The following is a 24,826-nucleotide window of genomic DNA, read 5'->3' on the forward strand; positions in this document are numbered from 1 at the left end:
AAATAAAGAAAGACACCTCTGCTTTCTAGAACACTCATATCGCTCGCATCACATACCGATTGGCCCTCCTCGTAGCACACATTCGACCAGCGCCTCCAGCTATCATCATTCACAATTCCCAACAGAAAGTCCCTCGTGTAGCCTCCGCACTGGTCTTCCGCCATGCACAAACCCGATCCACCCGTAGACGTAGTGCAGGTTTTGCCCAGGGGAATTTCCTTCCTATCGCAACAAATTCCGCGCTTGCCATCCTCCAGGTTGCACTTATGGAACGGACCCCATTGCCGTGTGTTTCGCGTCGTCCTTCGGCAGTACCGATTCTGAACGCAGACGCCTTTCCCCCATGGACAGCCTCGACCGTTAACAGCGGCAACTACAACATGAACAGAACACATTAGAACACTTCTGAAGGGCGTTTTTTGAACTTGCGATCAACGCACCGAAACACACCAGGAGAGCCAGAGCGACCAGCACCTTCAACGGCGATATTCCCATGACGAACCGACAACAAAGGGTTTTCCCCGAAGAATTCCAAATTATTTATGCAAATCCGTAGCACGCGCACAACGTTCGATTAGCGAGTCTCACCTGCGTACACTACCGGTTGCGGCACGAGGAGCGCCGCGACAATCAGTTCGATTCGAAATGTTTGACTTTCTGCGCGAAACTAAGCCGCGAGCGAGCCGAGTGGGTGAATTTATGTAGGTAAGCGAGAGAGTTAGCATAGACGTCGTCCAAGAGAAGAGATGCTGCTTCGAAGGTTCTCAGAGCTTGTACGTCGTGATAAGATTAAGGCACAATTTCTAATTCGTTTTTTTTATTCGAGCGTTTGACACTAATGAAAATTCGATCGAGTCAAACAAGATGCTCGAGCATTGGCTTCTTTTTGGACTAATATTTGACCCTGTGTACTAGTAGCTTTAGCCTGACGCACTGCATCACCGCCATTAATCTAGACAGCCTCCATGGGAACTTCAGAACTGTGAATTACTGAAACTTGTGAATCAATGTCAAACAAAAGCCTTTCCACCACTATTTTTGCGTTGATGTAGTTTGATTATCGTTTCAGTTTCCAGTTGTATTGTAGTATCCGACGGTGACCGCATTTCCGATCGTTTCTGTCTTCTGGTCCAGGTAACCGCAAGAATCCGGATTCTCCGCTTCCTAGTCGCAGCGGTCACCAACCACGACTCCTCGCGCACTTTCCATCAAGGTCCTCCCCTCGTCAGGTCGTATCTACTTTTCCCTGCACTTGTGTTAGTGCGTCACCATTGGCGCAGCTAGGATTTTTTTCCTGGAGGGGGCCTGACTTGAGATGAATTTTAAGCGGGATGGGCGCCCGATATGTGAATATGCAAATTAGAATTGTAGTTTTGAGTAATCAAAATGACTGTTTTAGATTTGTTCATAGTTTCGTAAACTTTATTAGTACGAGGTATTTTTTCTATAGCTTGCTTCAGTGATTCCAGCATGGCTTCTTCCAGAAATTCAATCAAGAATTCATCTAGGGATTCCACTAGACATTTTTTCCGGGATTTGTCTAGTATATCTTTAAAGGGTCCTCCAGCAATTTTTCCTTTTCCAGCAAGTGCTTTTTTCGAGGTTTTCCTTTAGGAATTTCTCCAAAGATCCTTGAAGGTATTTCTGCAGGTATTCAGAGATTTCTACAGGGATTTCTCCATATATGCCTTCCAGAATGCCACTAGAGATTGCTCCAATAATTACATCTGGAATGATTCAAAGTATTTCTGAAGGAATGTATTCCAGAAAATCTTTTAGAAAATTTTACTTAGAGATTATTAAAAAATACTCCAAGAATTGTTTGAAAAAATTGTACAAAAACCCTTTAGGGATCCTAGTATTCCTTCAACAATTACTGCAGACATTGATTTCTTCATTTTTTTATCCAGGAATATTCCTACAAAAATTCTTCCAGGTATACGCTAAGAAAGCTCCCCTGAGATTCCATAGAGTTCCTCATGGGGTTGCTTCCGGGATTGCTCATCGGGTTTCTTCAGAAGTTACTTCGAGTTCCTCTAGGGATTCACCGGAAATTTCTTCTGTTTTTCTTTCAAAAACGAATTCCGGGATTTTTTTCAAAAATGCCTGCAAGAACTCTTGTTGGGATTCCTTCAGAAACTCCCCCAGGGATTAATCCAGGATTTCAGGATTTCCTCAGGAATTTTAGCGGTTTCTTCAGTATTTCCTCTAAGAATTCATCAGAAACTCCTCCTGGAATTCTCTCAGAAATCGAACTTTGTATTTCATCATAAATCTTGAGATTTCTCCAGAAACTCCTCAAGGGATTCCCTCGAAACATCCTCCTGATTTTTTTTTTCAAGAACTATTCCAGGTATTCCTCCTGCCAATCCTCTAGGATTTTATTCAGGCATTTCTCCAGGGACTTCTGCAAGAGTTCTACCAAGAATTTCTACAGGAATTACCCCAGGTATTTCCTCAGGAATTCCTCCGGGAATTTATTCTAGAATGAATCCAGGAATTTTTCCAGGGTTTCCTCCAAGAATTAATCCAGGAATTTGTTCTCTTGGGTTTCTTCTACACATTCCTCCAGGAATTATTTCATGGATCCCTCCAGAAATTCCACCGATGATTCCTGCAGTAATTCCTCCTGAAAATCCTTCTGGAATTTCTCCTGGAATTCCTCCAGAAATTCCTCTGGAAATACCTCCTGGAACTCCACCAGACATTTCTTTCAGAATTCCTCTAAAAATTTCTCCAGGAATTCCTTCAGAAATTTCTCCATGGATTTCTTCCAGAATTCCTCTAGAGATTCTTCAAGGAATTCATTCAGGGATTCCTCAAGGTATTCATTTAGGGATTCCTCCTGGAGTTCTTCCATTACTAGTTCCACGAAATTTCCGCAATATTTCCTATAGAGATTTGTTCAGGAATTCCTCCTGAGGTTCCTCCAGAAATTGTTTCAGGGATTCCTCTAGGTTTATTTCCAAGAGTTCCCCCAGGGATTCTTCAAAGTAATTCTCTAGAAATTCCTTTAAGGATGTCTCCAGGAATTCCTCAAGAGGTTTCTCAAGAATTACCCCAAGAATCTCTTCAGAAAGTCCTCCAGGAATTGATCCAGGAACTCCCATAGGAATCCCTTTATAAATTACTACCGCAATTCCTCCAGGAATTCCTCAAAAAATTGCTCTGGGAATTACACTACAAATTTCTATTGGAATTTATTCCGAAATTTCTCTTGGACTTTCTTTAGAAATTTATCTTGGAATTTGTTCAGACACTTATCTTGGAATTTCTTCTGAAACTCCTCCAGTAATTGCTTCCACAATTTCTCTCGAGATTCCTCCAGGAATTCATTCCAGGAATAGTTCATCGGAATTTCCCCGAAAATTTCTTTACAAATTTATCCAGGAATTCTTCCTGGGATTCCGCAAGGAATTTGTCCAGAACTTCCTGCAGGAATTTGTCCAGAACTTTCCAGGCATTCCTCCTGAGGTTATCACAAATAAATCTGAAGGTTACTCCACTGGCGTAGCGCTTCTTGACATAGAAAAAGCATTCGATAGTTTTTGGCACGAAGGCTTGATCGTAAAATTGAAACATTTTAATTTTCCATTATATATTATTAAAATTATTCAAAACTCTGATAATCCATCGAACACTTCAGGTAAACTATCAAAATTCCAAGTCAGATAGATTACCTGTAAGAGCTGGTGCTCCACAAGGCAGCATACTGGGACCAATCTTATACAATATGTTTACCTCCGACTGATTTGCCACAGGGATGTCAAAAATCTTTATTTGCAGATGACACAGGTATCTCAGCCAAGGGGCGAAGTTTGCGTGTCATTTGTAGTAGATTGCAAAAAAGTTTAGATATTTTTTTCTTCTTATTTTCAAAAATGGAAGATTTCTCCAAATGCTTTCAAAACTCAACTTATCATATTCCCATATAAGCCAAGAGCTCTTTATTTGAAACCCTCAAGTAGACATGTTGTCACCATGAGGGGAACTCCAATAAATTGGTCGGACGAAGATAAGTATCTAGGGCTCTTACTAGATACAAAATTAACTTTTAAAACCACATAGAAAGTATTCAAACTAAGTGCAATATATACATTAAGTGTTTATATCCACTTATTAATAGAAAATCAAAACTTTGTCGCAAAAACAAATTTTTGATTTATAAACAAATTTTCAGACCGGCTATGTTGTACGCTGTCTCAATATGGTCGAGCTGTTGCAATACCAGAAAGAAGCAACTTCAGAGGATTCAAAATAAAATTTTGAAAATGATTCTGAAGTTGCCTCCCTGGTATAGCACTAATGAGTTGCATCAAATTTCTAACACTGAAACATTGGAACATATGTCAACTAAAATCATTGCAAACTTTCGTCAAAAATCGTTGCAGTCTTCTATTGCTACGATTAGTTCTTTGTATAATTAGTTTAAGTTAGGTTAGGGTTAGGATAAGTTAAAAAAATGTATTTCTGACACGCAGGTGAAAAATAAAGCCTGCAAAAAATCTTAACTGCCACAGCAAATGAAATGTAATATGTTATTAATTAGTTTTGATAATAGCTTAAATTTATTTTACCAAATTAGGATGTTATAGTGTGTTATAATACACAGAACACCTAGATTAATTTGAAGAATGTAAAAATTGATTGAGATACCAATAAAGATTATTGAAAAAAAAAATAAAAAAAAACTCTCGCTAACAAACCCAACACTCATGAAAGATACCTGAATGTAGAATAAATCGACAATGATTTTTTATAAGGGCCTAACTGACTTGATCGATTTCTCTTCGTCGACTCTCTCTTTCGCTAATAACTAGATCAAAACAAACAAAATCTTTATTCTTTTTGTTTCTATAGCAACATGTAGTCGTCTTCTTCGCATTCCATCCAAAAAATCTTCGGAAAACTCAATACATATTCTGTGATAACACAAAGAGAGGATCGATGAAGAGAACTTGAAAATGTCAGTTAGGCCCAAATGAAAAATCAGTTTCGAAATGGTGAATTTATTCTACATCAAGGTATTGTGATATATCCATTGAAACATTGAAACATGTGAACACTGATCAGTTTTTTTTTTCTATTTTATCTGTTCTATGTTCTATACGCTTATCCTAATTCAACGTTCCCAAATATCGCTCTGTACAGATTTTCTTGAGGAACTGACTGCGTGTGGTTGTACGTACTAGGAACAAAAGGGTGCGTCATTTTGGATCAAGTATCGACAATAATCGACCATATCACTTTTACCTAAGCAGAATGACGAGCACCGGACGTTAAGCAGTCAGTACGGGATGGCACATATAAAGCTGTGTCTGAATAAACAGACAGATGAAATTCAACATTACGCAGATTCCGCCTTTTACACCAGTCCGTTACGAAGCGTGTTCCATGTATTTTGTTTCAGTTGTTCTTTTTGTTCGTTTCATACTACGAGGGTCTTTTAGTTAATGTGGCTTAACAATGGCTTGAGAAATAGTAAAATTTGCCTGTGCAATCAAATTCTCATATGAAACTAAATGTCCATGTTATCCAATATCCACTTAATATGATATGCCACCGAAACCGATACTCCCACACTTTTGTCTTCCACACTACACTTGCCTAATCCTCCAGAGATCACTCCAAAAAGTACCATTCGATACCGATCCCCGTAGGGTACGGCCTGTTGCAAGGGTCCTCCCGAGTCACCTCTACAATGTGTTTCCCCTTTGGATCCACGTGCGCAAATCATTTGCTCTTTCTTACAGTAGTACGGCCGATCCTTCAAAGTCTGCAGAGTGGCATGCCTCAGTACATCCGGAAGCCGTCCATCTTCCGTAAGACCCCAACCGGATGCTATCAGCTCAGAGGGTTTCATCATCAACCACTGCGTCGTTACGGGCAGACAAATCGGGTAGATTCGATCCACAGTGATGTTCGCCGGCTGGTGCAACTTAACCAAGGCGATGTCATACTGTCCTGGCTTTTTTTTTGTAGTTTTCATGCGCGACCCACTTCATGATCCTATATTCAGTGTAATGAGCACAATCATGCTCTACGCAGTCTTTCTCTTTGCTCAGATCATGTTCCCCCAGTCGGACAGAAGTCGGCTTATTTTTTTGCGTAAAACAATGCGCAGCCGTCAGAACGTACCGAGCGTGGATCAACGATCCGCTGCAGACCGTCGTTTTGATAGATTCCGAATGTTTTGATTTCGGATTCTTGAGCTGAAAAGACATCAGATTGGCCATCCATGGAAACTCGCCGAGGTCAGCTTCTTCGCCGGCCAGCACTCGATCGGGCATCCCAATCAGGCCACAATTGTCCGGGTGAAGCTTCCAGGCCTTTGCGTATCTGATCAAGCCGTGAGCCGGTTTCGGATGGGCACAACACATGGAAGTGCTGTCGGAGGCATCCGAATGACATCGGTAATGGTGTGGAAGTTGTTCGTACTTGAAGCGTGGTTGGTTATCCAACACCTTGGCACCGAATCTGTCGCAAAGGTGCATTGGCACACAATGACCGGCATAACCATTTTTGTTTTGAATGCAGCTTGGAAATGCTGTGAGAATGAGAGATGGATACAATGTAAAAGTGATTGCCGGAGAACCCAAAAGCTAGTAGGAAAGAGTAATCGACTCTGTACAACGAGACTTACCGTTTACCAAGGGTTTAATTTGCCTCGATGAATGATTCGACGCTATAGGCTTCTGCAAATGCCGAGGACAGCAGTAGAATTTCTGAAAGAATGGAATTATTATTAGTCAATGGACTACCCGCTTTGCGCGCAGCCACAGTTGATCACCAGGAGTAAATCAATTTAATTTTGTATGGCGTAATGCATCTAAACTCAAATTACTTGAAATAGAAAGCTTTTCCCGAAAAAATATTTGGTAGCCTTAATAGTGGTCACCATTGTGCACAACCACTACCAAATATTTTTTCGAATAATGTGTTCCACTTCTAGAAATTTGCCTTTAGATTGTATTCACCATACAATATTTTTGCGATTTACTTTTAGCGATTTTTCGCGCATAGAAGCTAGCGCCACATTGGTCGATGCGGAGAGTAGGAAAACAGCCGATGTAGGTAATGGATCACTAAAATAACTAAAACGGCCACTATGAAATAAACAGATAGCGCCACCGTAGCCTTGTGTGTTTGACGTAACTCGACTGCTGTCACTGTGTTACCGTCCATATACGGTGGCGCTTTTGTTTTGATGCGGTGAGTAGCGGAAAAGTCGGCTTTAATGATCCATTCATTATTGATGATGTTACTTATCTTAATGGTAGAGGCACATGAAAAGTAAAATTTTGGTATATGATCGATTGCAAAGTTTATCAAAATCATTTATACATACATACATTTATTTGTTCATCATCACATTTGAGACAAGACATTGTGATGTATTCATCTTAAGAGTATCAAATAACTTGAGTCACGAGGAATAAAGAGAATGTTCAGTTACAGGGGGAAGGACAATATATGTAGAATAAGCGGGGTGATAGGGAAAACGGGTGAAATAAAGATGGCTTTCTGAGTGCGCGACTAATCCGGACTAGATGTGTTTGTGGAGACAAATTCCGAAATTGAAGACAGAACATACATAATCAACAATAGTACGCCACAATACTCGGTTTGTGGCTGCCGCTCTCCATCCTCGGTCGCGCCCAATGCTCGCCAAGTCACGCTCCACCTGGTCCGCCCATTGTGCTCTCTGCGCTTCAAGCCTTCTTGTGTCAACCGGATCAGTCAGTAGCAAACACCAGCTTTGCAGGGTTGTTGTGCGGCATTCTTGCAACATGTTCTGTCCACCGTTTCCTTCCGGCTTTGGCCAGCTTCTGGATGTTGGCATCGCCGTTAAAGTGCAGCGAGCTCGTGGTTCATCCTTCTCCGCCACATACCGTTCTCTTGCACACCGCCGAAGATCGTCCTTAGCACGCGTCGCTCGAAAACTCCGAGTGCTTGCAGGTCCTCCTCGAGCATGGTCCATGACTCGCGTCCGTAGAGGACCACCGGTCTTATTAGCGTTTTGTACATGGTGCATTTGCTGCGTGGTTGAATCTTTTCAGACCGCAGCTTCTTCTGGAGCCTGTATGGAGCCTCACATTGCATTGTTGTACGCCATTAGTAAGGATCCGAGGTAAACGAATTCCTTCGCCACCTGGTAGGCATCCCCGTTAATCGTAACATTACTAAGTGCCCAGACGGATCCGGTCGTGTTCGGATCCGCCTACCAGCATGTACTTTGAGGCATTCACCATCAGTACGACCTTTGCTACTTCGCGTTTCAGGCGGGTGTACAGCTCTGCCACCGTTCCAAATGTTCTGGCGATAATGTCCATGTCGTCCGCAAATCACACAAATTGTCCGGATTTTGTGAGAATCGTTCCCCGGCTGTTCAGCCCGCCTCGTCTCATCATACCTTCCAGAGCGATGTTGAAGAGTAGGCATGAGAGTCCGTCACCTTGTCGCAGTCCCCGGCGAGATTCGATTGAACTGGGTAGTTTACCCGAAACCCTTACGCAGTTTTGCACACCGTCCATCGTTGCTTTAATCAGTCTAGTCAGCTTCCCAGCGAAGCCGTTCTCGTCCATGATTCTCCACAGCTCAGCGCGGTCGATACTGTCGTATGCCACTTTGAAGTCGATAAACAGGTGATGCGTTGGGACCTGGTATTCACGACGTTTCTGGAGGATTTGCCGTACGGTGAAGTTGTGGTCCGTTGTCGACCGGCCATCGATGAAGCCGGCTTGATAACTTCCCACGAACTCATTAGTTTTAGGTGACAGTCGACGCAAGATGATCTGGAATAGTACTTTGTAGGCTGTTCCATTCCTCCGGTAGCTGTTCGGTTTCCCAGATCCTGACTATCAAACGATGCAGACAGGTCGCCAACTTTTCTGGGCCCATCAGCTGCGATACCATCCTTATCAGCTGCTTTGTTGGTTTTGAGCTGTTGAATGGCATCCTTAGCTTCCCTCAGCGTGAGAGTTGGTTTCATTTCCGCCCTCCACTGCGCTGGCGTCGTCGTTTCCTCCGTTGCCGTGGTCTTCCGTGCCTATGTTCACCATTCCATTCAGGTGCTGATCGAAATCTTGCTTCCACCTTTCGATCATCTCACGTCCGTCCGTCAAGAGGCCTCCGTCTTTATCCCTGCATATTTCGGCTTGCGGCACGAAGCCGTCGCGGGATGCGTTGAGCTTCTGATTGAACTTCCGTGTTTCTTGGGAACGGCACATCAGTTCCATTTCTTCGCACTCCGCTTCTTCCAGGCGGCGCTTTTTCTCCCGAAAGAGGCGAGTCTGCTGTTTCCGCTTCTGTTTGTAACGTTCCACGTTCTGTCGGGTTCCTTGCTGCAACATTACCACCCTCGCTGCGTTCTTCTCCTCCAAAACCGTTCTGAACTCTTCGTCGAACCATTCGTTCCGTCGATTCCGTTCCACGTACCCGATGGTGCTCTCGGCTGCGTCGTTGATGGCTGCTTTCACTATACTCCAGCAATCCTAGAGGGGCCTCATCGAGCTGGCCCTCGTCTGGCAAAGCGGCCTCGAGATTCTGCGCGTATGCTGAGGCGACATCCGGTTGTTTCAGTCGCTCTAGGTCGTACCGTGGCGGGGCGATCGCCGGTACCGTACATTGTTGATGACGGAGAGTATTGGGCGCAGTTTGACCATCACCAGATAGTGGTTGGAGTCGATGTTGGCGCCACGATAGGTCCTGACGTCGATAATGTCGGAGAAGTGCTGTCCGTCAATCAGAAGGTGGTCGATTTGAGATTCGGTCTGCTGTGGTGATCTCTAGGTGTAACGATAAGGGAGGCTATGTTGGAAAAAGGTGCTACGTATGGTCATATTTTTGGAGGCGGCGAAATCAATGAGTCGTAGGCCGTTTTCGTTCGTTTGCTGGTGGGCGCTGAACTTACCAATCGTCAGTCTGAATTCCTCCTCCTGGCCTACCTGAGCGTTTAAATCTCCTATGATGATTTTGACGTCGTGGCTTGGGCAGCGATCGTACTCGCGTTCGAGGTGCGCGTTAAATGCGTCCTTGTCATCATCAGTGCTTCCGGAGTGTGGGCTGTGCACGTTTATTATGCCGAAATTGAATAATCGGCCCTTGGCACTCGGACGTAGATCAGCCGCCCCTAACATGGGGATCAGACGCTGTTGTGAGCCGCTCCTCCTGGAGAACAGACGCTCAGGTTTGTTGAAGCAAACCCCCCCCCCCCTCCCCCTTCCCTGTCAGCCTACGACCAAAGTTCCTACCGGGTTTGGTTACCCGATCTTCCCTAAGGTTGCTCATAGTTTCCGGCCGGTACCACGAGGTGGTAGGGATAGGAGTTGCTGGGCAGAGACTAGTGGATCACAATGGGATCAGAATTGCGCAGCATACACATCCTTTAACGTCATTGATTTTATGATACATATTGAAATTTCTGAAGTAATTGCCCAAATTAATTGCTAAAGTCATTGCCTGAAAAATCTCTGAAGGGAAATTCAGGAGGTTTCAGGAGCGTTCTTAGGTTTTTCAATGGGATTCAGGGGCGTTCTATGGGGCTTCAGGAGGTTCCAGATGGGGATCGCGATCGGGTGGCATTGTTCGAGGAAAAAAGTGAAAAAAATGACGCGTGTTTGGTACAGTTGCGATGAAAATCTCGATCGCGTTGCATTGTTGGAAGGAAAAAGTGAAAAATGACGCGTGTTTGGGGCAGTTGCGATGGGGATCTCGGTCGCGTTGCATTGTTCGAAGGAAAAAGTGAAAAGTGACGCGTGTTTGGGGCAGTTGCACATATTCCTTCCTCGTGAAGTGATGAAAATGGATGCACACTTGGTAGCAAACAGTATTACATAAAATTGAAGGAGTTAAGGAGTGGTTGCGGTCATTCGACGACATGGAACTGGGTGAGATCATTCCGAGTTTTTTTTTATCTTTACATACTAGAAGAAGTTGGGGAAATTTCGCCAATGCATTTTCATGAGGACTCCTGGAGTTTCTAATATCTGCAAATTAATCTTGTAGTACAGGCCTAATATAGAAACGATAAAAATGTTAGAAGAAAGTGATTGCAGTTCCCAACAAACATTGAGCAAATTTAAAATAATTGGCTTAATTATCTCAACGTCTGTCGATCACAGGTAACACACTACTCTTAGTAAAATACATAATTCGAAAATAGCTATCTAAGCTTGAAAGTTTATTCTCTGTATACTCTAAGTTCAATGCTGTGGGAAACGAGCGACTATTTCCGGTAGCGGTTTTCTCGGAAGGGAGATGGGGACGCGAATATTGAATGCGAAATCAGAAGCGCGAACCAACTTTCGTGGGAAAGTCGGTTTTCACGGTAGTGTAAACGATCAATGTGGTGACGCGTTTAATATAGAACGATCGTTGACGTATGTGCATTACCCATACTATCGTGACCAAATAAATCATAATCGGGATGATGATCCGTGTCGTGTATTTTCATATAACTAGTGGATCATATCACCTACCAAAGGTGGTTCGAAGATCCATGTCTTACCCTACCCTACTAACAAATACTCCTCCCCGAGCCAACTGTGAGGATGCCGTGGATTCAACGGTCTCTAGTAACAACGGTTGTCGAACTAACATACCTTCCCCTTTCCCGATGACCGTTAGGACGTGGCCGGCGCCGTTATTGACTTTAAAATATTGAACTTTCGAATTGTGCACATTAATAGTGTGTAGCTAGTCCCAAGCACCATTCATTGGATCTCTGTTAAACTTCGATTGTTCTGGTAAATCACGGAGTAGCCACTACGATGTGTACGGTTATCTTTGCTTTGCTTTATGGGGTTTCAGGTGCGGTCCATGCGGTTTCAAGGGTATCAAGGGCGTTCCAGGAATGCTCCCATCGACTTTAAGGGGTTTTAGGAATCCCAGGAGCGTTTCAGAGGTGCACGAGGGCGTCTCAGAAAAATTCAGAGGTTTTCAGAGACGTTTCATGGGCGTTCCAGGGAGCTTCAGGGGTTTCAGGGGTTTTTCAATGGGATTCAGGGTCATTCTATGGGGGTTCAGGGGGTTTCAGAGGCTATTCCAGGAGTAGTCCATGGGGTTTTGGAGCTTCAGAAGTGGGCCTCAAGAGGTTTCGAGGGCGTTCCATGGGACTCAGCCAATTTCTGAGATTAGTAGGTTTCATGAGCGTTCCATGGAATTAAGTGGATTTCTGATGCGTTCCAGTGGTGTTAAAAAGTGTTTCGGTCAGTTTCAGAGGCGAGTCAGGGTAGTTCCAAGGGCCTCAAGGGATTTCAGGGGCGTTCCAGCAGTTTCCAAGGAATTTCAGGGACATTGCAGGGCCTGCAGGGATGTTCTCGAGCATTTCAAGGGCGTTCCAGATGATATATCCTTGACATTACCTGGAACCACAAAACCTTTCTTCCTGGAAAGCCCTCTAAGACCCCCGAGAATCCACTCTGAATCCTTCCGGAATCCCTATCGATGAGTTCAGAACTTCAGGTCTACACTCGTAACTTCAGCTATATTTAACATACTGAGTAACGTTTCATAATCAATAGCGGTGACTGGACCAACCTTAAGTCTACTATATATTTTTATGAACCTTTGGGACATTGAGGGTCGTCCAAACTATCCTGAAGTTTAGCTCTTGATAGTAACAGTAGTTAGTCTAACAATGAACTTTAAACTGTAATCTGTAATGATAATTTTGAGATATTCCAGATCAACATCACTACTCCGGAGACCATAGCTTCAGGTCTACACTTGTGGTAATAGCTTTTGCCACTACGTTAAGGTGTTACATAATCCACTGTACTTACCAAAGCAGTTAGAGGAACAATACGCATTGTTACATATTTTTGGGATATTATGGGCTCCTTACTGTTATGAAGCTTAGTTGATAAAAACAACAAAAATGTAACTTTCAGAAGACTTGCTGGACATGATAGATTACAAATCATAGCTTTTAATGAAGAAGTTACCGTTACACTCGTAAACTTTAGGATCTAATCTCAAGAACAGTTTGGATGACCTAGGATATCCCGACTGATCTGATATTGTCTATTTACCTTTCAGAAGAGTTACTGGACATGATAGATAACAAATCGCAGCTTGGTATAATGGAAGCAGTTACCGTTACACCCGTAGACTTATGGATTTAAACTCAAGAATAGTTTGGATGACCTAGGATATCCCGACTGATCTGATACTGTTTATTTACCTTCCAGAAGACATACTGGGCATGATAGATTACAAATCGCAGCTTTGTATAATGAAATCAGTTACCGTTACACCCGCAGACTTTAAGATTTAAACTCAAGAACAGTTTGGATGATCTACGATATCCCGAAGGAATTAATAATTAAGGAATAATAGATTATACTTCCTTTCCGTAATTAGACGGGCTTGGTGGTCTATTGGCTACCGCTTCTGATTCATATGCAGAAGGTCCTGGGTTCAATCCCTGGCCTGCCCCTTTCCTTCTACTTTGTATATTTCTATTCACTTTCTCTTAAATACTTTACTTACTCTCCTCTCTACATGTACAACTCGTGTATATTCAGATGTTCATACCATCGCTTTAGTTTCATAGTAATAATCGCACTAATCCATCACGTTACGCTGGCACCCACGCACCAAAGTGTGAACCCTCTGCCAACCATTAAGGTTATCACGCCCACTTGTATGGACGATCCTTCTGTAGATGTATAGGTGCGTTTTGGGAGAAATCAAATGCACACCAATTAGCGTTGTTCAAAATCTTGGTAAATTTTCATACATCGTCAAGGAAAAAACAAATTAGAAAGTGGAGAACTGGTAGAAAACAAACCAACGTTTACACGACAATTCTCGGCATACTTTACCTGTTCAGTCACATCGATTTCAGAATCAAAGAGACGCAAAGGTCGAACACCATTACGGTTTCGCCTTTCCGTGAAAAGAACAATAGATGTTTTACTCGGATTAACCGAAAGGCCATATTGGCGACACCAACCCTCAACTACCTGAAGGGCGTTTTGCATCAGGTCAAAAAGGGTGCTGATGCACATACCAACTAACAATGTTAGGTAGTCGTCGGCAAAACCATAAGTAGGAAAACCGCTATTATTGAGTTGCCTCAATAGCGTATCTGCTACAAGATTCCACAAAAGCGGTGATGAGACTCCCCCTTGGAGGCATCCACAAACACTCAATTTCCTAATCCCTGCTAGACGCAATGTCGAGAAGAGATATCGGTTTTTGAGCATTTGGCGAATCCAATTGGAAATCATTGGAGATATACCATGACTCCGTGCGGCCTCCAATATGGCATCGTAAGGCACGTTGTCAAAGGCACCCTCGATATCTAAGAAAACACCCAAACAAGATTGCTTTTGAGCGAATGCTTTCTCGATATCGTAAACAACCTTCTGTAAAAGAGTTACAGTGGACTTACCAGATTGGTAGGCATGTTGGTTCACATGAAGAGGCACGTTGGCCAGATGAACATCACGGATGTGATGATCCACAATGCGTTCTAAGCATTTCAGAAGAAATGAGGTCAAACTGATAGATCTGAAACTCTTTGCTTCTTCATACGACGCACGACCCACTTTCGGAATAAACTTTACAGTAATATCCCTCCAGGATTTGGGAATATACCCTGTAGCAAAACTGCAAACAAGTAGTTTATTTTTCAAAACATGTTTGAAATAATCAAATCCCTTCTGAAACAAAATAGGATAAATCCCATCTGCCCCAGGAGATTTGAAAGGAGCAAAGCTATTAAGAGCCCACTCAATCGATTCTAAAGTTACAATACTCCGAGCCGAAGCTAAAGAATCATAACTACAAGAAAAGACATCAGGATCATCCGAAGATGTAATATCCACACATCCAGGGAAGTGTGTGCTGAATAAGCATTCCAAAACCTCCTCATCAGAGGAAGTCAGATCGCCATTTGGCAAACGAAGTTCGTTCACCCGGAAATCCTTAGATTTCGCAAGGATTTTGTTTAACCGACTGACTTCACTAAGGCTGGAAACATTTGTACAAAGATTTTTCCAGCCGGATCGATCAGCAGACCGGAGAGCTTTCCTGTAGGCCTTGCGAGCCGACCTGAAAGCCTCCGAACCAGCCGAACGTCGTCTGTTCCAACTCTTTCTGCATTGTTTCCTGAGTTTCGCCAGATCAGAGTTCCACCAAGGGGTTCCTCTTGTGATCTTCACAGACCGTAGAGGGCATGCTTCTTCAAAAGCTTCCATGATGAAGGTCGTTGTATGTAGTATCAACGGCATCATCTAAATCTCTTGGAGTGTCAATGGATGGTGAATATCCATGAAATTTGGCTGCAACCAAATCAGTATAAAGATCCCAGTTTGTTGACCGAGGATTCCTGAAACGCAATGTTTCCGAAGTAACATTTAAATGTTCAAAAAAGATATAGCGATGGTCAGATAAAGATTCCTCATCTGACACATGCCAATTGGTCAGCTCGTGACTAATTCTGCTAGAGCAAAGCGTTATATCTAACACTTCCTCTCTAGCAGATATCATGAAGGTTGGGCGGTTGCCTATGTTAAGTAATGCATGATCTGTACTACTTAAGTACTCCATCAAACTGGAGCCGCTCAAGTTAATGTCTGAGCTGCCCCAGATGATATGGTGAGCATTAGCATCACTGCCAACAAATAGCGGAAGGCCTTTTGAAGTACAGTATGCGATGACTTGTTTGAAAGCATCCGTAGGGGATGGTTCATCATGCGGTAAATAAACCGAACAATAGACGTATTTCCTGTTGAGGTTTCCAACAGATACATCAATTGTGATAGCACATACATCTCTGGTGGTTAGTTCAGAGATGAGTGTAGCAACTATTGCGTTGTTGACAAGCACACAGGCTCGAGGCATGACACGCGAGTTTGCCATTTCATGTTTACTGAAAGTGGCAAACACCGGGTTCACAAGGTTTCCTAGATAGAAATTTCCCTTACGAAAGTAAGGTTCTTGTACCAAAGCCACTTGAGCTATTCCATTTTGTATAAGTCTGCAAAGATTGATCGTTGCTGTTCTTTTATGCTGAAGATTGATCTGAGCTATCCTAACCGTAGCCACTACCCAAACTAGGTAAGATTAAACTCTTCGCAACAACAGCACAACAAAGAACAGCAACAATAAAACCAAATCGGTATCGATTGGAAAACGCCAAAGGCGAGGATACACAGAATACACTGTGTAAATCGCATAATGCGAAACCATATAGGTGAATATTTAAACTAATTAACAACATCTTCATAATCCCGCCCTTATTTAGCCTCAAGTGAGACTAAAGAAGGGCAGCTGATTGTCTCGGAGAAACACAAGGTCCACTGCACCATTGCTCCGGTTAGCGCAGTAAGGGCTACATACTGTGGAGGGCACCCTGGTACTCCACAGGCTCCGTTAACGGTTAGGTTTTTATTAGACCCCCCTAGCCATTCATTCCTAGGCACGGTAAGCATAAAGCCGCATCACACCATGAATTAGGGGTCACCTGTTGGTGGATTCTTACCACCGGAACAGGCAGTCCATAGTGTTATTCTTAGCCAATTGAGACAATCGCTACCGACACTACACAGCTATCTAGGCTGATCGAGTGAAGAAGTTAATATTGATGATCAACTTCATACGGACTCGAAAAGCCGCTGATCGAAACTCGAAAAACCGTTGGCTCCACGATAGGTCCTGACGTCGATAATGTCGAAGAAGTGCCGTCCGTCAATCAGAACGTGGTCGATTTGAGATTCGATCTGCTGTGCTGATCTCCAAGTGTAACGATAAGGGAGGCTATGTTGGAAAGAGGTGCTACGTATGGCCATATATTTGGAGGCGGCGAAATCAATGAGTGGTTGGCCGTTTTCGTTCGTCTGCTGGTGGGCGCTGAACTTACCAATCATCGGTCTGAATTCCTCCTCCTGGCCTGCCTGAGCGTTCAAATCTCCTATGATGATCTTGACGTCGTGGCTTGGGCAGCGATCGTACTCGTGTTCGAGCTGCGCGTAAAGTGCGTCCTTGTCATCATCAGTGCTTCCGGAGTGTGGGCTGTGTACTAGTATGGTACACGCTTGTATGGAAAAAAAATCCTCGCTCCAGTCGACTTTTTAGATCCCATTTAGGTCCCATATGAACTGTACAAAATTTCAGCGCAATCGGTGAAACTATAATTTAGCGCAAGCGGTTCAAAGTTTTCATAGGATTTACTATGGGAAAAGTTACACTTTCAGATAAAAAATTCCAGAGGTCGTCCCTTGTCTCTTTAATTCAAATCGATCAATGATTCTTGTAGAAAAATCAATTATGAAACTTTCCTTCGAAGACCGCAAAACAATTGGATGCTTGTGGAAAAAGTTATTGATTTATTACCGATAAGTGATCCAACGAACGGCTTTTTATTTTATTTTATCAGCAGCACTGCTGCTGCCGTTGTTGCATGGGGTGGCGGGAGGCATCACCACCCCCAGAAACAGCAGCAGCCAAGGCAGCAGCTACAGTGCTGCTAATAAAACAAAACAAAAAGCCGTTCATTGGATCACTAATCGGTAATAAATCAGTAACTTTTTCCACAAGCATCCAATTGTTTTGCGGTCTTCGAAGGAAAGTTTCATAATTGATTTTTCTACAAGAATCATTGATCGATTTGAATTAAGGAAACAAGAGACGACCTCTGGGATTTTTTATCTGAAAGTGTAACTTTTCCCATAGTAAATCCTATGAAAACTTTGAACCGCTTGCGCTAAATTATAGTTTCACCGATTGCGCTGAAATTTTGCACAGTTCATATGGGACCTAAATGGGATCTAAAAAGTAGACTGGAGCGAGGATTTGATATTTGTCCCATACTACTGTGTACATTGATAAATTTCCATCATAAATTTTACTAATTAACTGTCTCTTGAAACTTAATCAAATTCACAAGCAATATCTACTCATTTTTGTATTCAGGTTACATCATTCCATATATTTTTTTTTGGGAATTGTAAACATTTTAGAACATGCCCAATCAAATTCACCATATTTGAATCGTTATGTCTATATGCAATTTTTCTATAGTGTCCACATTACCGCCAAACATAACATCATTTCCAAGTTCCGAATAAGCGTCGCTCCAATCGTTATTTTATTTTTCAAAGCTTTTGTTTTGCGTGAGCCTTTTGCTATGCATTGTAAAAATATAGTGCTACGTACTTCAACTTTTGAAGTACAGTAGACGTTCAATAACTGCAACATGTTTACGTTTCACTTAACGAATGAAATTCGATAACTGCAAAAACTGGTAGATGTCATAGAACTGTCAGTTGCTGCAGAATGCAGCCAATGTGCATGAGAAAAACACCGCATCGCTGTTGACATTTCATTATGACGGATAGCGGTGCGATAACTGCAAAATTGTTGCTCTTAGCGAACTTGCGGTTAAAAAGCATTGCAGCTAAAGCGTTTGCGCCGATCGAACGTCTACTGTGGTTGTTCTTCTTTAGCAAGATCAAAATTATATTTTGCCTTGATATATTCAAATGCTTTTGTTGCATTGACTATTTGAGATTTTTTTAGATCTAAAGTAGCACCACAGACAAACAGACGTCTCACGCTACTCAGTTCAAATCGTTTCCCTTTTCAACGCAATTAGCATTGGGCGATTATGTTTTCGTGACGCTGATTTTTTATCGCATTTTGTTCCAAGTAATATGTCTGTTTGTCTGTGGTAACACGATGCTCCTATGCTCCATATTACCACAAACAATTATTTTCAGATTTGTTTTTGTTGAATTAACTATGTACTGTGCGACATTCACGTTGCTAGCGTTTAAGTTGAAAATAATCTTATGACTTGAAAGTATTGTCCTCGTCTTTTAAATACAAGTAGGTAGTTTTTAGTATAATTAATAGGTATAAGATGTGGTGTTTCTTTCCCTGTTGGTAAATATGTATTCTATTGAAAATATATACAAGATTTTTGTGAACAAAAGAAGCATTTCAATCCAGATGGGTTGATACAATTTATGTATGCAACGATTACTTTCGGTCAGTTTTTACCCATTTTTAACATAAAAATAATTATTTTTAAGACTTAATTTGACAATTAACAGTTCCACCTTTGAAGCACTGTTTAATTTGTACGTTTTTTTTTGTATGTGCTTGTATAATCAATAATCGTAATTAACAAAAAAAAACAATGTTTCGGGCTTGTGTCAAAATGACGCTCATCCGCAGCTATCCGCAGCTAGATTCGCGTTCCGCAGATAGTATAGACTCCAAACTAAACTGTGGTGGCGGTCGCTTGAGACTGCTCGACCCTGCTTGTTAGATATAGACCAACTTAGGCAAAAAATGTTGTTTTTGTTAATAATTACCCATTTTTTACTAATTTCAATTAACCGTGCAACTTCAACAACACACCCATTTTAAAGTTTAGACAATAACATTTCCAACGGTGAATAAAATTCCAAAATTAAACCGTTTTTTCACTGAGAAAATTGCATTTGTTTAAAATGCATTTTTTCTACAATTTTCACTATTTTTCTAAGTCTGATATCTGTGGCGCAATGAGTTTCCATCACAGAGGGCTGAAATTTCGGGAATCTAGGTTTGAACTATCTGGCTATCAAATGGTATATAAGATACGTCATTTAAAGCAAGTAAATTTTTCGATTTTTGGCCACCACTTTCCCCATAGTGCGCCGCCGGTGGTTGCGATGTCGTCGTTCGATGGCTTGTTCCTCGCTTTTTCGTCCACTGCACTGGAGTACACAGAAAAAAATATGTAATTAAAATTCAGCAAGAAATCATGCACATAAAGGGAATGCTAGAGTAAGTGCACTTTTACATGAGATATAATGTAAAATTACATTACCATCGTGTAAATTTCCGCCAACCATCGCGTAAACCATCATGGACACCAACAGGTTACGCGACTATTAGCGGAAATTTACACGAACATAACGTAATTTTACATGATATCTCATGTAAATATGCACTAATTGTAGCATTCCCTTTATGTGCATGATTTTTCGCTGAATTTTACATGAAATTTTTTTTCTGTGTAGCTTGGCGCGTTCAATTCGGTCACTTGATTGAGTGTCGGGCAATCATCGCCCGCGGGTTCGTTGGATGTCGATTGGTTGTTGGTTTTGATTTGGATTTTCTTCTTGTATTGCACACATGAACTACCGGGGTGCAGTGGTTGGGTACAATGCTTACATGATGCTGGTTGATTACGGTATGTAACCAAAGTTTCTTGGCCTTGTATCGTAACAAACGATCGGATGTGGCTACGGAGTGTCATAGTTACTACGCGCACCCCTGAAGAAACGTGTTGGTAAGGAAATAAGGGACCCCAACTGAATTCCTTCACATTGTGCACTTCGCCGAAATGACGTACAAAAATAGCTACATCTTCATCGCTCACACTCTCGGAGAGGTCATGAACTTTGACCTCAGTACAACCGTTGTCAATCACCAATCGTACTCGATGCTTGCTGCCTTGCACTTCCAGCTCATGTCGGCCGTCGTGTTCTTTCACTATTTTTTCAGCCATTGCTTGGTCTGCACATTTAACATGCACGCATTTCGAAGCATGATTGATCTGCAGGCGTTTCACTTGGTTAGGTTGTAAGCCTAGTGTCAGATTAACAAAACCGTGGATTTGTTCATAAGTTGGACGTCGCGTAAAGTTCGACAAATCTACTTTAAATGTGTTCTCTCGTGAATTGAGAGCCATCACACCACACAGATAGAAAAGCTTCTCGCAATTGACAATACGTCCAACCGATACGGAGACTGATCGCAAACTGATGACAGGTAGTGGTGGGATAACTGCAAAATTGTTGCACTTAGCTGCGACCGAGCCAACTTCTCTGTTCGGGGCTCTACTTTGCGTTAAATTGCGTGATAGAGCCCACGAGTGGCCTTTGTCTTAATAGTATTTAAACCTCACAAATTTGATTTCCATCCCCTTCGCTTTGGGAATCACTGATTTAGGCTAGTAAATAAACACCTTTAGACATTCTAGAACACTGCACCTTATCGTTCGCATCACATACCGATTGCCCCTCCTCGTAGCACACATTTGACGAGCGCCTCCAGCTATCATCATTCACAATTCCCAGCAGAAAGTCCCTCGTGTAGCCTCCACACTGGTCTTCCGCCATGCACAAACCCGAAACCCTCGTAGACGTAGTACAGTTTTTGCCCAGGGTAGTTTCCTTCCTATCACAACAAACTCCGCGCATGCCATTATCCAGCACACACCTATGGAACGCAACCCATTGCCGTGTGTTGCGCGGCGTCCTTAGGCAGTATCGATTCTGAACGCAAACGCCTTTACCCCATGGACAGCCTCGACCGCTAGCAGCGGCAACTACAACATGAACAGAACACATTAGAACACTTCTGAACGGCGTTTTTTGAACTTCCGATCAACGCACCGAAACACACCAGGAGAGCCAGAGCCACCAGTGACTTCAACGGCAATATACCCATGACGTAGCGACAATTTAGGTTTTTCCCGCAGAACTTCAACTTATTTATGCAAATCTGTAGCAAGCGCACAACGTCCGATTAATCAGTCTCACTCGCGTACAGGTCGCGATGCGAGAAGCTGACCCACAATCAATTCGATTCGAACTGTTTGACTTTCTCCGCGAAACTAAGCCGACAGTGAACCGATCGGATGCATTTATGGAACCGAGAGAGTTGGCGAAGACGTCGTCCAAAAGAAGAGCATGATGCTTCGAAGGTTGTCAGAACTTCGAACGTCGTGATAAGAGTAATGCACGCTTTTCGATTCTGTTTTGATTCGAGCGGCCTCTTTAGGCTGATGCATTGCATCATCGTCGTTAGTCTATAGACAGCTTCCGTGGAAACCTCAAAACTGTGAAGGACTAAAACTTGCGAATCAATGCAAAACAAAAACCTTTTCACCACTGTTTTTGCGTTGGTGTAGTTTGCTTATAGTTTCAGTTTCCAGTGAACTGGTGGAATTCCTGTAATATGCTTTCATGAATTTGTTATGATTATACTTCCTTTCCGTAATGGACTACCCGCTTTGCGCGCAGCCACAGTTGATCAGCAGGAGTATATCAATTTTATTTTGTATGGCGAAATGCATCTAAACTTGAATTACTTGAAATACAAAGCTTTTCTCGAAAAAATATTTGGTAGGCTTAATAGTGGTCACCATTGTGCACAACCACTACCAAATTTTTTTTTCGAATAATGTGTTCCACTTTGAAGAATTTGCCTTTAGATGGTATTCGCCGTACAATATTTTTGCGATTTACTTTTAGCGATTTTTCGCGCATAGAAGCTAGCGCCACATTGGTCGATGCGGAGAGTAGGAAAACAGCCGATGTAGTTAATTCATTTTCAAGTAAGTAATATCTACACTGAAAGGAGCCTTGCAGTAATGACAAGCACAAAAATGTTTTTAAATTTACCATGGCAAAACATGATCATCGACCCACCAACGCTTCTTGTGTGCATTTTGTTTCTTCTCACATCAACCGGTTCGATAGCTGTGTGGTAGCGTGCGAACCTGGTGATGTCAAGATTCTTGGTTCGAATCCGGTTGCCAACAGAAACTTTTTTTAATTGAAAATCGAGTCCATGGTAAAATTGAAAACATAATTCTGTTGAATTAAAACGAAACTTAGTCTGCACAAATTTAGTGGCGTTGTGCATTTAAATTGACCCTCAGAATAGTAATTTTCACCGCAAGCCGCCGTTCAGTGTAATGTCATTATTTACGTGATATTCATAGAAACCACACCAGTTATTATTTTAGGTATTTGACCTCTTATGCAAAGCTTCCTAATACCTTATTCAGGTTGTAGGTATTGCGTTTTGTATACCTGAGTTTCGTCTTCTACAGTTATTTTCTCCTTTTTGGGTAAGGACATTCTGTCAGGTTTTGTCAGCGTTTAAATGAAATAACGGGGAATTCAGGAGCATTTCAACAATATTAAGGAGTTCCAGGGACGTTTTAAGGGGCATTAAGGACAATTCAAGGGGTCTCAGAAGCAATTAAAGGGCGTTACAAGTGTTCGAGGGGCGTTTTAAGGAATTTCATAGTCATTTTAGAGAGTTTCAGGATGTATCAGGAACAATTTAAGGTCGTTCCCAAAGATTTGAGCGCCGTTTGACAGCATTTCAGGGGCGTTTCAAAGGGTTTTCAGGTGCATTCAAATTAATCATGTTTATTTCAAGGGCGTTTCAATGGAATTACGGAGGTTTCACGGGGTGCTTCGAGGCGTTTCAGATCAGGGTCGTACCAGGGAGTTCCAAGAACACCCTCAAAAAATGCCTCCGTAACGCCTCGGAAACCTGCTGAGAATGTATTGAAACTTCCTGAAATGTCTAAGAAATCCCCCTAAGACCCCCTCGGTCCGCATTTAACGTACCTGATACCTCTCCGAAACCCACGAAAACCCCTGCGTAACGCCATCCAAAAAGGCTCTGAAACTTTCTGAAATGCCTCCAAAATTCCTCTAAAACCCCTTCGGACCCCATGTAACGCATCTGAGACCCTCCGAAACCTCCAAAAGGCCTCCTCAACGCATCTGGAACTTGTCTAAAATGTTCTGTGACTTCCTGAAATGCCTCCGAAATCCCTTTAAGACCCAGTCGGATCCAATGTAGCGCACGTGAGACCCTTGAAAACCTCCGAAAACGTACCTTGTAACTCCTTCAAAACAGGGCCCATATAGCCGAGGCGGTAAACGCACGGGTATTCAGCATGACCATGCTGAGGGTGACGGGTTCGATTCCCGGTCGGTCCAGGATCTTTTCGTAAAGGAAATTTCCTTGACTACCTTGGGCATAGAGTATCTTCGTGCCTGCCACACGATATACACATGCAAAATGGTCATTGGCAGAGGAAGCTCTCAGTTAAAAACTGTGGAAGTGCTCATTGAACACTAAACTGAGAAGCAGGCTTTGTCCCAGTGAGGACGTTACGCCAAGTAGAAGAAGAACTCCTTCAAAACCTACCGTGAAATCATATGAACTCTCTGCAATGCTTTCGAAAACCCACCTGAGATCTCCTGGTAACCCGACGAAACCCCTTGGGACCCCCAAAATACCCCTGCCACCTCCCTTTGCTCTTTAAACACCCTTTGGCCGCTGTTGTAATAGTAATCATTTTTTTTGTGCACAATATTGGTTAAATTAAAATATACAGTAAAAAAAATTAAAAAAATCTTTTTATGCAGGGTAAAAAAAAGATGCATAAATTAAAAGTGCATAAAAATAACATGCATAAATAGGGGTTAAAGTGAATTTATTGGAAAAAATCCAATTGCTTTGGAGAAAATTCTTGTGGTATGCGTAGCGGGAGTCTTGATAGAAACCCTAGACCTAGAGGAATCAATGGAGATTTTTTGCTTGAGTAATTTCTAGGCAATTTTCTAGGAACATTTAGAGGAGAACCCTTCTAGACATTTTGAATCCTCCCGTACCCTAAACTGAATCCTTGGGGCGGAAAATTCCTTGAGAATTTCACTATTGCTATTCCCGAAGTTTCATTTTTATTTATATAGATTGTGTTTTGTGGGAAACGTCTTGTTTTTTTTTTTGTTGAGACTTCGAGGATTTTTTTTACGATAACAGAAGAAATATTTGATGGAATACATACCAAGAAGAATACTTTGTGTCAAAAAAAAGGTCCAAAACAGTTACACTTATCACACAGTACATCACTACAAGTAACGCTAGAATAAATATCTTCCAACGACGTTGATTTAACGCAAGCACTTGACCACAGACAAACAGACGTAACACTCTTCAAAACGACTTGGACACATTCCACGCACTTCTACGCCAAGGGTGTGAAATTTCAAAGTGATTGTTT

General features: G+C 42.4%; 1 protein-coding gene and 1 pseudogene across 1 annotated transcript in view; both read right to left on the reverse strand.

Moving 5' to 3' along the window:
* Positions 1-671, reverse strand: part of LOC115264289 (serine protease grass) — a 53,315-nt gene extending 52,644 nt beyond the window's left edge. The window contains exons 1-2 of the mRNA XM_062847160.1: positions 441-671; positions 57-373 (exon numbers count right to left, since the gene is read on the reverse strand). Of these exons, the coding sequence (XP_062703144.1) occupies positions 57-373; positions 441-495 (372 nt within the window). The 5' untranslated portion in view covers positions 496-671. The remainder of the gene's footprint in view (positions 1-56; positions 374-440) is intronic.
* Positions 672-5,059: 4,388 nt separating this feature from the next.
* On the reverse strand, positions 5,060-21,849 carry LOC109423583 (serine protease grass-like; annotated as a pseudogene).
* Positions 21,850-24,826: the final 2,977 nt, after the last annotated feature.

Source organism: Aedes albopictus, chromosome 1, assembly GCF_035046485.1.
Source record: "Aedes albopictus strain Foshan chromosome 1, AalbF5, whole genome shotgun sequence".
Classification (NCBI taxonomy): Eukaryota; Metazoa; Arthropoda; class Insecta; order Diptera; family Culicidae; genus Aedes; species Aedes albopictus.